General features: G+C 38.1%; 1 protein-coding gene across 1 annotated transcript in view; it reads right to left on the bottom strand.

Annotated features, from left to right (window-relative positions):
- The window catches only part of OCA2 (OCA2 melanosomal transmembrane protein), a 163,556-nt gene that overhangs the window by 75,452 nt on the left and 71,005 nt on the right, over nt 1-17,099 (bottom strand). The window contains exons 15-17 of the mRNA XM_030476159.1: nt 9,448-9,595; nt 7,758-7,815; nt 6,265-6,373 (exon numbers count right to left, since the gene is read on the bottom strand). Of these exons, the coding sequence (XP_030332019.1) occupies nt 6,265-6,373; nt 7,758-7,815; nt 9,448-9,595 (315 nt within the window). The remainder of the gene's footprint in view (nt 1-6,264; nt 6,374-7,757; nt 7,816-9,447; nt 9,596-17,099) is intronic.

Below are 17,099 nucleotides of genomic sequence, written 5' to 3'. Positions count from 1 at the left end.
AGGAAAATTAAATCTTGATTGTAACAGCTTTAAATGCAATGGATAATTCAGTATCACTTGAGGCATTGCTTAGCAGGCAATACCTACAAGCTCTCCTCAGCTAAAACTGATTAATATCACAGAGCCTAGGTAATCTGGAGGTAAATGTTAGATTCAGTGACAAATTAAAGAGCAAATGTGCACTTTTTACAATGAGCATATAGTTATACAAGATGTGAAATATGAGATGTGCTAAACTTAACAATGTGGCTTTTAGCATTAGGCCTATACTTTCTTAAACCTATGTCATTCACCAGATTTTATAGCTTAATAACTGACTGTCTCACCACTATTTTCTGTTTTCTTAAGCACTAACCAGTTATACACTAGCTTATTAAATCGATCTGGGTTTTTTTTCAAGCATTTTGTAAAATAACTCCTCAGTAACATTGAGTAGCTCTATAATGAACCTTTCATTTTAACTATTGCACAAATTAATCTGAAATGAAACCTTTCCAAAATATGAATATTTAATCTTTTTCTCCCTCTCTATGTGTAAAAACACTTAAATTTTTAGCCAGGTTTGTTTGTTTCTGTACATATAATTTTATAGTTTGTAAACAGTGTCAGATTTATACAACTCCACTTTCATACAGGATGGTAGCATAACATGTTTTAATCTATTTATCACTGATAGCCAATGAGAAAAAGTTCCAGAATAACATTTTAAAGTGTGAAAATAAGAGTCTTATGGATGCTTCGACATTAACACCCCTTTCAGCCTATTGGGATCTGTCCACACCTTTCTCAGCCCTGCGCTCTTTCTCCATGACTATTTATAAATCTTTTGGACCTGAGAAGTTCTGCTGCACACAGTCAGGCCGGATCTTTCTCACAGAGCTGTGAGGGAGTGGTCCAAGTTTAAAAACACTTTCACCATTCTAAAGAAACTTCTTAGCACAGGTTCAAATGCACATACATTTTCTGTCCAAGGGTCCAGATAAAAGTTGAGATAGGGGGAAGCTTATTAGAGTTCTTGGGCAGCTTTCTAGGCTGCACATTCAGAAAAAAACCCAACCATATAACTACATTTATTTCACCTGTTCAATATTAGTTCTTTTTTTTTAGCTTATAGCATTGAATAACTTAATCAAATATCTCTAAGTCTCTAAGTTTAAGGTTTTTTGTCATTGATTACAGCACTGCTAACTCTCATACAAGCTTTTACACATACTGACCCTGCCAATCTGTCTCAAAGTTGCTAGGGAAGAATCATTGCTGCAGTGAGTTCCATACGGAAAATGTTGCAGAAGAGAATATGGATGAAGTTAGTTGTTAAAGTCTTTGTAGGCTGCAGTAAGAGAAAACTGGCTTCAGTGTTTATAAGCCAAGTAAATACTGATAGGGAACTTCCAACATTTTGTGATTCAATAGCAAATTTAAGCAAGTTTGTGAAGCTCTCCATGGCAGTGCAGCCCTTTCTTTATCACTAAGCAAGCTACCAGACAAGTGCCACTCAGTTCCAACTCTATTATAATGATTGGTTCACCTATGTAAATGGCAGTGAAAATTGTGCATGTCCACTTAAACAAAAGCAGGATGAAATTTAAGAGAAATTTTATGGGAGAAACTTCTGATCCAGTCCACTTCCCTGAATTTAAGGTGTCACACCTCTCTGCGGGTTAAAACAGATTTTTTGCTATAATTTGCATAACATTCTCTGTAGACATGATTTAGGGGGTTTTGTTCTGCTGAAGCCCTTTCCAATTAAGGCATTTAATTTCTCATGTGAATTTCAACATTTTTTCTGTAAATTATGGAAATGAGTCAGAAAATATGACAGCTGGTATCCAAAGGAGTGACAATATAACAGGAATCCTTTGTATTGACAGCAGCTGAACACGTTTCTCCTTTAACGCTCTGGCAATAAAATAAAAAGGAGCTCTGCACAATGTGCCCTACCAAACAAATAAAAGCCAGTTTAAACTAAATGAAAACAATTATTTCCCTACTTTGCCACTATTTCAGTCACAGTTTTAAAATGTTTCAATGATGGAAGATAGAACTAGTTAAGATAAATTGCAAAAAGAGACTTTCAGATCCTCAAAAGTATCTGAATTTGCAGACCAAGCCGACGGACTGAAGTTAAACCACAGTGAAAATAGAAGACAAGAGAGAGTTTTTCAAGAGAAACCAGATTTAACTATATAAATGAGACCTCATCAAACAAGATAACCTTTGTCTGTAAATATTGAGTGAAATTACCTTTAGAGAAAGGACAACATGGAAAACTTAGACTTAGGATATTTGCTGGACAGAAGTGAATGCTGATTTATAGAAGTGGTCCTGGTACCCAGAAAGGTCATAGTAATCATGTTAGCTAGTTAAAAGAATAAAAGTGTAATTTTTTTTAAAGTTCATAAGTTTGGGGTTTTGGCTAACACTGCTTTGGTTAGCAATACCAAAATTAAATTTAATTAGCAGTGAAACCCCCAAATAATCAATTACTAAGCCAAATGCCTATCATAGCTGTTGTGGGGTTTGTTCCTAAGCATCTATGACTACAACTCAGTATAGCTTGAGAAGATGTCCTCTGGCATCTAAAGAGTGATGTAGGGTAAGGTGAATCATTTAATGAATTAGACCTTTATAGTTCAGATGAGTCACAAATGGCAACAAAGAAACCAGAATGGGCTCAGGCAATAGGTGAAGAAGCAAAAAAAGCCAAGATAGTTCCCTCAAGCTTTATGATTTGAAACTCCCTCTTCCTCTGGGGCTGGAGCAAATAGCAGTCCTAAATCATGGAAGAATTCAGTGAATCCAAAAATCTCTCCCTGTCCCCTTGCATAAGTAATTAATTCATCAAAGGAACATGAGAACAGCCATAGGTGGTAACACCATAAGTTCACCTATACAAGAATCCTGTCTCCAAGAGGGAAAGTAGCAGCAATAATGTGGAATGAACATACAAATAAGGCAAACATAAATTACATCTCTCCTGTCACACCTGCCCAGCTTCCAGCAGTCTGCAGCCAAAACAGAGACAGCATCACTTCTCTGAAACAGGCAATACCTTGTTTGCTCTTAGGTTAGAACCTTGTTTCTCGGACATGAGAGAGGCAGTCTGTTGCAGCCCTCTAAAAGGAGGAGAGGACCTTCCCCTGCCTTGGAAACTACTCATCCTGGCCCTGGGAAAGAGGCTTCCAGAGGTGGAAGGAAGCAAGAGCAAGGCAGGCCACAAGGAGTAGCGTGCCTGCGTTGTGTGCAGAGATCACTGAGAGGGGCAGACAAAAGCTGGGCCACAGGGGTGATGGGTCCCTCTTCAGGGATACTAGAAGCTATTGCAGAGTTCACAACAGCTCAGCAACTCATTGAACTGACTGAAACCAAACCAAAGAGGAAGGACCTGCCCCACAGAAACAAAAAGAAGTAGATTACAAATTGGTTTTGTGTATTCTTTCTGATCCATTCACTTTAAGCATCCTCTATTTAAAAGGCGGGGGGGGGCGGGGGGGGGGGTATCTAGTTTACATTTCAACAGACTCTTGCTTTATTTTACTTTTAAAATCTTTTGTCTCTCTTGGGGGTTCTCACTATAGTTCAAAGCTCTAGACATGCCTGCCTATGAGTTAAAGTCAAAATAGGAGCCAGGTACAATCCTCAAAGGGGCTTTACTTTGATCTTTTTTCACCTTCTCTCAGATGCTTTATCAATGCTTTATCAATAAAGTAAAATCCCAGGGGGATGAATGAAAGCACTGTAGAAGTCTGCAAGTTTGCCGTATCTGTTTATTTAAAGTCTTGGTATTAATCTTTCACTAACATAGATATTTCATAGAATTAGGCTAAATAAATTGATGAACAGGTACAAGAAATCTGAATAGGAAAATGTTCTGCATTTGAAAAGGCAGCTAAGTATGCAAATTTTATTATTTAAATTAAAATGTCAGTTCCCTCAAATTATATTAATGATTCCAAGTTCATAATGGAAAAATTGGATCAAGGCTGGGGACTGATAAAGAATTCTATAATCTTTCTAATTGTCTCTACCAAATGCAATTAAAAGTTATTAGATTTCTAACACTTCAGCCTCTGTATAAAACATTATTCTTGTAGAAAATTAAACACTGAACTACAATCTACTTACATTTTTATGAGAAAAACATATTGAACAAATTTACCCAAACCACCAGAGTACAAGATGTACTGTATTTTAAGAAATTCATTTCCATGCACTGGAGGACTAAAATCCATAGAGATTCACAGTGGCACTTCTTCAGTAATGGTAAATAAATGACAGCTATGATCAAGGTAGTGGAATTCAGGAACCAATGAGATCTCGTTAGAAGTTTGCAGGTTCCACTAATTGTAAATAGAAATTATATATATGCTTTAATAACATTTATTCATTAATCTGACAGGTTTGCCATGAATACAGAACATGGAGAAATTATACAGAACACATGGAGCCCCTATTTACTTTCAAGGTTGCAGCTGAAGATCAGCTAGTGAATAATAGAAACCTGCATTGCCTGCCAACCATGCCATTTGTTTTCATTTATTTTACTGACATAAAGTAGGACGAAACCAATCATCAGTTACTGTTTCTTCTAGTATTGACTCCAACTGCTTTGCAGTTTTGAAAGAATATCTTACCAGCAGCATATGCAACCACTGGTATGTGGTCTACTGGCTTTTCAAAAACACTCATAGATGTTGGGTTTAATTCAATAAATCCTACATGCTTTGGTTCCCACTCACCTGAGACAGAAAAGTAAGGGTGAAAATTGATTTCTTAAATTGTTGATGTGAATGCCTTCCTTATATTCTTAGCCACTGTCACTTCAAATGACCTCAAATGTCTTCAGTTTCTGCATCTTCCTACAGCTTAGTAATACAGCACTTTTGCTGTTAAAATACATCGTGTACCTTTTAACTTCTTGACAGCCACTAATCTTTATAGGCTGAAATTGCCCATTTCCATGACAAATACTTTGGAACAAGGAAGCTGCTACAGCAGCTGCCACACAGCACTGGCTGAAATGGGGAAGAAAGCCTGGGTGACATTATCCCTTTCCCAAGCTCATGCTGCTCCAGGGCACCGAGACTACCACTTCATGCCAACAAGGACTTGCTGGGTGGATTAACACTGGCAACTTTGCCAAAGTCCACAGCGAGTTCCCAGTTCCCCAGAGCCCCTCTTGGCCGATCTGTTCTGAAGGGACAAGGTCTGAGCAGTGTGGACACAAGCCATCCTGCACTTCTAAGGCCTGAGGGCTGGGGATCAGTCCCTGGAATAAATGCATTTAGCAGCAAAGCTATACCTGTTAAAACATGTTCCTCCGGACACAGCAGCGCATATCCTCCCACGACTTGATCACCATTGTACAGCTATAACTAGCTCTGGACTGGGCATAACTAATACGGATTTCAATGCAGTATCTGTGTATGATGATTGATTCTCTGACTTATTGATTATGAGTTATTCCTCTTCAAGACTTGCATCTTTCAGCCACTGGGATGAATGTACACAGTGGGGTATTCAGACTGCATGAAAAAGACATAAATCTGAAATTCCGTAACTTTCAAGTGCTCAGCCGCCAAAAAAAATATTTCTAACTTTTTATAGGGCAATGCACAAATAGGTTTTATGACTGACCTTTGGTTAGACGTGAAGGTTAATTTGGTTCTTGTTTTGGGATACGCAGTGCCTGTTCTCACACAGGTATACAACTAGCTGTGTAAAAACCTGCACATATAGGTCTATACATAGAAAGTCTGCATACAGCTACTTTCATTTCACACATATACAGTGTCTTCCTGATCTTATTTTGGAAGATGATTTATTCTGGTGATAAATTAATGGAGACTGGAAGTTGTACGAAGAGTTATCTATACTTAAGTACTAAAGCCATACTACTTCTTTGTTCTTCCATGGATAATATTCTGATCTTTATAATGCATCTTGGTCATTCACTCAAGCCTACAGTGCAATAATGCCAAGGTCAAACTTGCTCATTATGTAATGTTTAGCCAGCTCGTTAGCACTGGGAAGTCAGAGAAATGAAGTCATGAGCATTCTTTGTTATTCCTCCTGGGGCAACTGGGATGTGTCTGCATTTCGAAAACCTGTTCTGAGAAACTGCTGTTCTGATTAGCCTGGTGGAATTGCAAGGCCAGAGACATCTGGAAAAGGGCTTTCTGAAAAGATCCAGGCTCAGAAAAATATTACTGTTGTTTTCGGAGAGATTGTTTGTTTTACTTAGAATAAAACTATGAAACTTACCGAGATCTAGGTAGATGCCTGGAACAAATGAGTTGAGAAAAAACATAAGAATAACGCATCCCAGCACAGTCAGGCATTTGATGAGAAGAATTTTGTCTGTTATTCTGTGCTGTAGACAGGGAGGGAAAAATAACTATTAAACAAGGATCTATCTATTATGCATAGAGTTCACAAAAGTATGTGTGAAGTGCAAACTTCTGTTCCTGTATTGTGTAATTCTCTTCAGCATAAAAGACAGAACTATTAGAATTGAAGCACTTCATGCATACCTATAAAAAAAATGAATATGTGGCCAGATGTGATCTGATACAAGTAGCTAGCACCTGCCTGTATACACTCAGCTGTGTTCAGCTACCCTTATCACAACTTCGTTTCAGTAGAAGTAGGGTTGAAATGCAATTCGTACTACAGAGGGCACTCCACGCACTCTGTGATTTCATGATGCTGGACAAAATCACGCTTTTTTGCGCTTATGCTTTGAAAACCTATAAACTAGACTAGAGGTTAGATCTTTCATGCATCCTGCACAACTCTCATGGACATGCGAAGCCCATAATCTTTATGGAGCTTCTAGACTTCCTTGCCCAGCTCCTGCACCCCTGTGCTGATCTTCTCATGCTCTCACCCTCAGACCCAGCGCTTTCCACCATGACTCTGCTTCTCTGCTCTGATCTCATCTCACTTTGCTACCAATCCAGGGAATCACCATCTCCTACCCTGAGTCCTGACCTCGATTCACGTACTTCAAAGCTCCACGAAAGTACAAGTAAGTCTCTGATCTTTAAAAAGGTTGTCTTTAATGCAATGCCTTGAAAAAGGTGTAAAACCTAATAAGAAATTCTGTTGGTTTTGTTCTGGTTTGGTGTGACATATAGGACAGTGATGTCCCAGTCAAGGACTTGAGCTCCCAAACGCAGTCTTGGCTTCATTAGTGATGCCAGTGAGGTGGAAGGATGTGACATTTAGACAACTAAATTTAGGTGAAATTAACCCTAGTACAGAGTTTACATTTCATCAGACCCAGCTTCAACATAAAGACTTAGCCAGTGATAGCGTATGCACGTCAAAGAGAACAGGATTTATCCAAGTGGTTTATCCCTCTAAATAATAAAGCAGGCATGTCACAGACAGTGTAGTAAGCTAGAGTCAGTATTCAGTACATCAGCAGGAGTGTACCCTATCATCATGTATCATGGTTATAAACAACCTATTGACACCTTCTGAGTCTTTCTGACCACGGATTAAAAATGTAAGAAAACACTGCTGAATCATTTATTGATCCTTTAAATGATATTTTTCTAAGGAACAAAAGTATAAAACCTAAAAAACCTCACAATGTGGTTTAGTAACCCCGTCCCACTGAGAAGCCAGCCAGCTTGCCTGCCAGCTTTTCTGCTATCCTGAGAGTTATTAAATTTGCATCAGATTCAAAGCACTCTCTCTGTATAAAGGCATAGGTGCACACATACTGAGAAAAACTGCCATCTACTTACTTTTTTCTGGAGTTCCTGAATATTTGTTTCCCAGTTTTTATCTTCTTGTGAAATTTGCCTGAAAGAAAAAGGCACCTGCTTTTTTCCAGAGTGAAGTTAGAGCTTTGCCAAGAGTGCTGGAATAAATCCCTCTCATCACAAATAGATCAACTTTTCCCTCATATGGAGTAACTCATACCACAAAGGAATCATGGCCTTCTTACAGCCATCATCAAAATTCCCATGAGCATTTGCTTAAGACTCCACTTTTGTAACATGCTCCACTAATACACAAACTCTTTGGTTCAAGAAGAGTGCCACAGGCTTGGAAGGAGCTAGCCTCCAGAGTATGGACCTCAGTATAGGATCTGGCTATAAGCAGTATGTAGTTCCCTTCACAGTTTCAGGAGCTGATGTGTACCCTGCTGTGACAAAACAAGGGTTGCATCCTAACATCTGCAAGTCAGAACACACGTATTTTACATTTGCATTTTATAATGAATTTTTAAGATCCAAATATCATGTTATCAGCATAGTCAGCCCTCCAGCAAAAAGCCCTGGGATTCGTAGTTCAGGAGTGCTGCTGTTAATACTAATGAATTCTTACATTGCTGTAAAGGTACTGTGCTAGAGGAATCCTGATTTTTAAGTTTAAATATACAATTTTTATTTATACTTCAGAAGTGTCCTCTTTAGAGTACTGTAAAGTCTAATAAACTGTTATAATCTTTTTAAAAGAAGGCAATCTTAACAGCCTTTTTTGTCTTTAAATATTAATGCTGTCACTCCATTCAAAGTACACAATACCAACAAAAAATGTGAACGAAAGTCATATTACTGAAATAGTTTAAGATATCATATTTGCATGGCCTTACTCATACTGCCTATTTGACATGCTTATTAATTAAAAATATTAATTTCAGTTTCAGTTTAGTCAATTCTATACTTTTAGAGTATTTATCACTGCTATTTTCAGTCATTAAATCTCATAGCATAACAAATGGTTTTGCTGGAATGTACACAAAATAAGGTTAACATTTTTGTTAGTCCTAGTTTCAATAAACTTCTTTTCTATACATAAACAGTTAATTACGCCTGCACTCAGGTTCACACTGAAGATTTGATTATGAAATAATTTTAAAACAAACACAGAAATTCACTGGTAACATGTTTTTCAAACTCAACAGTTCACTGAAGAACATTTGAATTTTTTGGTAAAAAACCAAAGTGTAGCATTTTACGCTGAAGCCACTATTGCAAGAAAAAGCCTAATGACGTGTTTGTGATTTTTTTTAATACCAAAAGCTACCTGAAATTTCTATGCCTTTAAATTCAGGTCATATTGATATATATTTTCCAGGCCTTACACATCGGTTTTGTCCTAAAATACTTTGTGTTTTACTGAGGTTGAGGGTGACTCTTCATATCTGCCCCAACATTTATATAAAGACAAGAATATAGGTCTCATCCTAATGAAGATCCCTGAAAGCCTCCACTTCCAGCTCTGACTAAAATTACTAGGTGTGAGTCCTTGGCTGGTTGAAGCAAACAGAAATATTAACCCTGACATTAGCAAAGCAACGCTATCGTTCCTAGATGTAGACTGAGATGAGCAGGAGCTCCCTACCAGTCCAACAAACTGCCTATACCTGCAGTTTGTCCCCACTGAGGGTCAGAGCAGGGGAGGTGGGACATGCTGGTCACCACTCACCTGTGAAACGTCCTCAGCTGCTTCTTCAGGAGCATCTCTAGAGTCAGCACCTTCTGCATCAAGAGGCATTTCACGGCAGTTTCCTCTCTGCTGGCTGGGTTAATGCGCTGTGCTGTCAGTCTCCAGACATAGATCTCATGTTTCAGCTCTAAAAAGAAGCAAAATCACTTATTTTAGAGCAGGTATAATGCGTATGAAACATTCGGAGACACACAAAATATGTGTAAATGTACCCTGGTCTCAAAACTCAAAATTACTGGAATGGTTGCCCAAAAAATGAATGCTTTTACCCTTCATTTTGCAGAGCTGAAGGGAATGAAAAATAAATGGAAATTTTTCAAAATTTTAAAGGTCTTCTAAAAGGACTTAATTCTTAGGCACTGAAAACACAGCTACAATCACCTGTTGAAAGATATCTGGTCCTGTGTAGTTCAGACAAGCTGATTAACACTTGCAATCAGCCTCCAAAATCCTGTCAGGATTTTCAACACTTTCTGATTTTATTTTTTTTCCAGTATTTTCAAGGCCTTGCAGAATGATTGAAAATGTGTGTTCCTGCTCAGGAAGGACTTTAGACCTTAGACTAGGCATGCCAGGAAAAAAAAAAAAAAAAAAAAAAAAAATGAAGGCAAAAAAGCAAGCTTTGGATTTTCCAGGAAATCACTAAAGAAACAAGAGGAGAATATTCATTCAGAAACTGCACAAATGTTTCCTGATGAAGCAACAGGATGTTGAATTTACTTCAGAAGAAAATGTCCTTTGAAAATCAGAATAGTGGATACATCTTTTTATACTGCGAATGCTGTTGTGGTAATAATTTTATGAAGAGGTTTTCTAGTTAATCCTACAGAATGAGGGATTTTTTCCTATTTCGCTTTTATGCACAGTCTTATCATGATAGCCCACTATCATGATAAGTTAGGTGATCCATATCTATTGGCTATTGGTTTTGTTTTGAAGGAAATATAAATCAGGACCCTGAGGTCAGTGAGAACACTGAACATAGCTAAAACCCTTTAGGCCTTTCTATACTTCTTCCATTTCAGGTCTGCAAACCCATTCAGACAGCAACCCCTGGAACATCTAGTGTTTTATGACATGCTATGTTACACATGGACAAGGGCTTAATGCAACTTTAAGATCTTACCTTTCACTTTGAAATTATGTTTAGAGCAGCATAAATGCAGCATTTGGCTGCCCCTGGATGGGAAGGTCTCACACTCTGTTCCCCTGTGCCCATAATTTTCTGTCCCCTACTAGATGGGGCCTCATGGTCACGTTACACCAGGGTGAGCTCGCTCCATGCACTTGTCCAGCAAAACCCAGTTTGCAGGGTTCTTACAGGGTTGCCTTTATGGTGGGTCAGCCTACCATCCAATTTATCCTACCACTGCTAGACCTATTACTAATAATTGAAATGGTATGTGTGTGTGGCATGTACCTTTCATGATAGTTTATAAAGCAGCTAAATTAACATGTAACTGCAACTGTAAAAGCAGTAGTTGAAGTGATAGAAGCAAAGCAAAGTTTAGTATGCTGTAATCTGGAGTAAAAGAAGACAAGAGAGATGCAGCTCCATCAGGGAATTCAGCCCATTATGGTATACTAAAGCCTTTGTGAACATGGTACATTCATAAAGCCCACAAGGCACCACAGCAATATACCTAGCATTATTATTTCACACAAGGAAAAAAAAATTTTTATTTTTTCTTTTTTTCCACAGAAAGTCCATTTCCAACAAGAAAAGAATAATTTTTAGATTAGTTTTAGTATCAAATAAAGGATCAGCAACATGTAAACCCTATGCCACAGATACGACACCCTGATCCATTGAATTTACTGGAGTTTCAACTACTGACCTGAGCTGTAACATTTTACAAAAGATTTTCTGCTTTTTAGCAAATATTAAATTTCATTTTAAAATGCTTATTATTTCTGCAGTCTGACAATTAATAGTCAGATTAATTTTCACTTAATCATGCATTCCCTCCCACCTGACTGCCAGTGACAAAGACGACATCCTCAAAAACTGAGTGTAATTAATTCCCAGTCTCAGAATCTGAAAAGGCCAGTCTTGTTAATTAAAGATACTCAGAAGAGCATGACCAACCTTGATGAGATGATAAGAATTATCATAAAATGGCAATTTTTAACTTGCAAGTGCATTAAATACATAACTACCTTTTTGCAACCAACACAGTTTGCACTGCTGGGGCGTGACTAATGACATATGAAGCATGTTCCTCTGAAGGGGGGGTGTCTCCACATGCGTTTATAGCTTAACTCTTCAGTAAAGCAATTAGGTTTCTTTGCTAACCCCTCAGATCAAGAATACTTCTGTTTAAAGGTTAACTGAAAAGCAAATTAAGTACCATTAATTCTAGCTTAATCTAGTAATAGCAATATCCATAATTTGTAGGGTTTTTTTTAAATCCCTGATTTATGCAATTAATCTTCTAAGCATTGTTAGGCTGTAAGTGCTATCTCCATTTTAAAAGCACAGAAACTAAGTCGGAAAGGTGAAAACTAAGTGTAGAAAGAATTCACTTCTAGGAATACTCCAGCTCAACAACTCATGCCTTAATCCTAGCAGCAGCATCCCTTAACAGGACACAAGCATAAGGCTCTAAATCTGAGGGGAAAGAAAAAAGAAATGCCTGAAGTGTTCTTGTCTGTATTCTTTTGAGTAGTCCAGTTCATGTGTAGTGGTTAAAGGTAAGCAGAGGCATAAACGTTGCAGGGTCTTCAAAACCACAACAAAACACACTTTGCTTTATTCAGCTAAATCCTTGCAAAGGAATGTAAAAAATCTGCACAACTCTGCATAAAGCAATATAGAGCATTTATATAAGCTTTTCAACTCAAGAGTCCAACAGCTGGGGCCCCATTTGGTCACCAAGGCACCTAATACTGTTTCGGTTGGCCAGAATGGGATTGCATCCATGGCACAGGATTTACACGGCGTCCACATCCCTGCAGTAAAGCAGCTGGAGCCTGGCAGAAAACTGCAAAGCTCAGATGGCACCACACACTTTAGTCACCTTCCAGGAATCTTCTTCCAGGCAAGCTGGGGCAGGCTGCAGCAGCCCCCGGAGTTAGGCTGTTCAGAAAGCTGTGAAATATAGCAAGTATTGTTCTCCTTCAAAATATAACTGGAATCTTTCCTCAAGGCACTTTGGGTTCCCCCCTATAATTTTAGCTACTAAAAGAATCTACAACACTACAAGCCTACTGCTGCATTTTATAAGAGAAAAGTAAATTTAATACCGCTATGATGGTCACATAAGAGTCAGATGGAGTAATCTGCAGATATTAAAGAGGATTAGAATGGTTTTCAGAATGGTTGATAAAGACATACATTACTCTTCAATTGTTTTGTCCCTGAATGAGGGATGGGATCTCTTTCAGCTCTGTTCTCATCTCTGGGTAAGTCAGAGTAAGTTGCTCTAAAGCAACGAAGTTATTTCAGTCCTTATGGTTTTGTCCCTTAGTTTCCTCTACTGCAATTCCTCATCTTTTAAAAGCAGGACTCAGAGAATCACAATATTCAGTTCTTTTACCCTGAGAATGGCATAGGGTCATGGGAAATAAAGGGCCAAGTGTTTTATGCATTTGATTATCTAATATTCGAGTGTAGTTTGTTTCAGAAATTTTTCATTAGGTTTGAAATCTTGGAAAGTAATTTTGGTTTACTATCAAAAAGTTTTAACTCAAAACTGTCAGACATGAAAACCAATTTAGTCAATATTTTCCATTAAAGTCTCACAATTAAAAAATCTGTTCAATTCACTCTCCTCTGCTCAAAAGTGAACAGGTACATTCCAACTACTGCTGCAGCAAACATAACTACTGCTGAGGTCCTTTCAATACTAGGAAAGAAACAAAAAAAAAAACCAACCCCAAAACACAACAAAAAAAAAAGTGCCACAAGAAACCACTTACAGATGGTGTTTCCAAAACCCTATTACAGAAAAAATAATCATGAAGAGAAGCAGCCTCAAGAGGACAACTCATAATCCAAAAGATAGTATCTCATATAATGCTTTTAATAGGATAAAATAAAGAGCAAAATAATGAAGCACACTTCAGACTCACCATATATTTAGCAACTGGTTTAAATGTATAAATGGTGACTAATAAGTTTGGCTTATAGCAGGAATAATTTAAAAATCTGTCAAGGTTACTTTTTTTATTTGAAACATCATCACAGTGAAAGCTCTCTGCAGCAAATGGATACAGAGCATATGTTAAATTAGCCTAAATGGTTCTCTTAAGCTCTGTATATCAGGAAGATCTTATGAGCTTCAATACCATCAGAGTAAAGCAAAAAATTTTGTCACAGCTTCATCAAAACACGTAATGAAAAGACCAGGTCTTGCCAACCAGTGTATATCTGTACAGTCATTTCACGCTTGTGGTATGTACACAAAAGTCGAAGGGGAGAAGTGCTGTAAAAGAAACAGGAGGTATCACTTCCTCAGTTTTTACCTTCCATCAGTGATTTTTTGGTACTAATCCCTTCCATTAAAAATGTTTATAATAAATTGTGAAGTGCTGCTCTATTGATTCAAAATGTCACCGTATTATACTTTCTTTCTGCATAAGGTAGGTAAAGTATTATTACAGCTGCCTTCTTTTGATGGCTATATTATCAATGCACTAAGCAAATAATATGAGATTGTCATATTTCCCTTATTCTGTACTCTCTATTCTTTGAACTCTAAAGCAGTTCAAAGGACTTATACAGGTCTTTAAACATTAAATGATTTAAAATGTTTAAAAAATATAAAAATCTTGAATCTGTGTAAAGTAAAAAAACCTACACTTATTTTCATTCATTCATTTTTAATGATCAATTAAAACAGCTGTTTGATGTGCTAATACTAAAAGACAGATTTCTGTTCTACATTTTTAAACATAAAAGCATGACCCTGGTGGATCCTGATATATTATCCAAAAAGGAGTATACACAAATTCTGCAGGAACTATAAGACTACCTGTTCCTGTGAGACTAAAAGTCTTACATTTCTTTAAAATGAAAGACAAAATATGTACCAGAAAGATACCGTTTTATATCCCAAGATAATTTGTAAGAAAGCTGCATCTTTCAGTTTAGCATGCTATCATCCACAGTAGGAGAGTTAAAATGTTAACTATTAAAAAAAAAAAAAAAAAACAAAAAAAAAACCCCACACCAAAAAAAAAAAAAAACACCACCACAACAAGAAAACAAAACAAAAGCAAACCAAGAACATTTTCCTGTTCCTCATTGTTCTTGATGATTTAAAAAATGTTTCCCATATATTCCCATGATTTAGCATCTCAGGTGAGGACAGTAAAGTGCAATGCATATTCCAAAATTGCTGTCCAGATTAAACTTGGAGTTGAATGCTTGAAAATGTCTTGAAATATTCCTTTCCTTGGACGTTGTTCTCTGTATAATCTGCTGGCTGGTTTCCTCACCTGAACCAACTTTCAAGTGAGCACAGCCCCCTCCTTTTGTTACATTAATTACCAATAATGCTTTTCGGGCTGTTAGTAAAGTATTTACATAGGTACAGACACACCTCATGATTGAGGTTTGTTGATGTACTTAATCCAGCTAGGTACTTGATGTACCTCTCACTGATTCTACCAAGAAATGGTTCCTACCGTTACAAAAAGGTTACTAACTAAAATAGGGCTAAGGTCTGCTCTCTGACCCTGAGCAAAACACATGGCTATACTGATGCTACATAACACCTTACCCTCGGTGCACCCTGTGCCCCTGTGGTGTCCTTGTGGCCCTGGACATTATTATTATCATTATTAGCTTTTTTCAGTTCAAACTGAAGCAGCACTGGGGTTATCTTGCAAGTCACCGCATTAGCTGTTCCCCAGCACTAAACCAAAATGTTGTACATTAGACTGCAGGGCATGGAACCACTGTTACAGAATAGAGGGGCCACCGTGACATCCCATGCCCTGATGAAACAACAAAGCGGTTAACCCTTTAACCACAGACACCTATCCTGAGGACCATTCATCCACATCTCAGAGCTGTGACAGGCAAAGGGGTTCACATGGACGAAATAATAACAGCAGCACTGAGCTATGCCTTCTGCTCAGTTACAATTACAGTTGACAATGCCTGTGCTTGGCCAATTGGCACAGAGGGGGAAACTCACCAGACATTAAACGCTAAACAAGTTTTTCAGTTTTACCTTGTTTTCCCTCTTGACCACCCCCTTAGCTTTGCCATTCTTCACATGGTTTCATGCAAAATGAGGACCAATGTGAGCAGTCTGTACTCGAAGGAACAGGAACAATGCCTGGACATCTTGCAGGCAGCACAATCCTGTCGGTTGTACATGTCTGACAACCCTCAATTATCACTCCCCTACTTCTTTCCTCTTCTAGACTTTCTATGTTTTCACTGCTGGTTTTGTACCTCTTTTTTTTTTTCCCCCCTCCTCCTCTCTTTTTTCCTTCTCTTAGAGAAGCAGCTGTAAAGCTCCACATGGAAGAAAGAAAGAGATTTGCTCATCTGGTCACCACATTTCACATTGTGAGAAACAGCATTGTGTTTTCCCCACATTAAACACTTTACGCATGACTATGATTAATTAGAAAATTCCTTCTGTTGTCAACTTTCTATGCTGACTATCATGCTACCATAGCAGTGTTTTCCCAGCTGCTGCAGACAGTGAGCCACGCCAGCAGGAATAACAGTCTTCCCCCTCTCCTGTTGTCACCATTCCTCTTTCAACAGTGGGTCTCTCTTTCAGCCAGCAAAACAATCAGAAACTGGAGCAAGCAACACAAGAGAAATTGGAACTGGTGCCAAATAAGTTGTTGTGCTAAGAGGAAAATCTTCCTTTTTGGCAAAAATGTCAATGATAATACTTCTCACTAGGCCACGTGACACTCACTATCCTGCGGATAGCAACCTTCCCAAACACCATATCCATATCTCCACAGCTTGATAGCCGACACATAGTAGCGTATTGTGCTTCCCGGGGACAAAATAATGTATTGTTAATACTTAAGGGAAACAAAAACTTTGGTTTCAAGATTATTGGGGGGGGGGGGGGGGCAAGTTTAATTCCTGTTACACTCACATATTATTTCCCCTTACATACTCTTTTAGGAAACTATATATATATACACTTTTTAAACCTTCTCAGCTTTCTACCCTAACTCTAGCATCTTTTCCTGCATCACACAAAACAAGGTGCAGGTTTAGCAGCTGAAAGTTGCACCCAAAAAAGGCCTCAAAATATCCCTTAATTTTTAAAAAGCATTTGATTTTCTCTCTCACAGCTGAGTTCTTCGGATTCTTTTTTCTTTTGTAATGTGCCCTGCTTCAAGCCACTGCAAGTAGATGGTAGCTCCTGGGGAAGGAACATGTGCTTTTTCTGCTGCACAGGTGCTGCAGCTCAGTCTGAAAGGCAACAATTTAAAGACACTGGTAGCACACAGCATTGAAATTAATCTGCCAGTGTATCTTCAGAATAACAGCATGATCTGTTCTTAAAATTAGTGCTTATCCATTCTCAATAATACATGGAGCCTAAAACAACACAAAAAAATCCTAAAGTACGTGGCACACGTGGCGGGGCGGAGGGGAGGGGGGGTGAGAAATCTGGGGAGTATAATAATATACCAATTAG

This window comes from Strigops habroptila, chromosome 2, assembly GCF_004027225.2.
Source record: "Strigops habroptila isolate Jane chromosome 2, bStrHab1.2.pri, whole genome shotgun sequence".
Classification (NCBI taxonomy): Eukaryota; Metazoa; Chordata; class Aves; order Psittaciformes; family Psittacidae; genus Strigops; species Strigops habroptila.
This window is presented reverse-complemented; position numbering and strand designations above follow the sequence as displayed.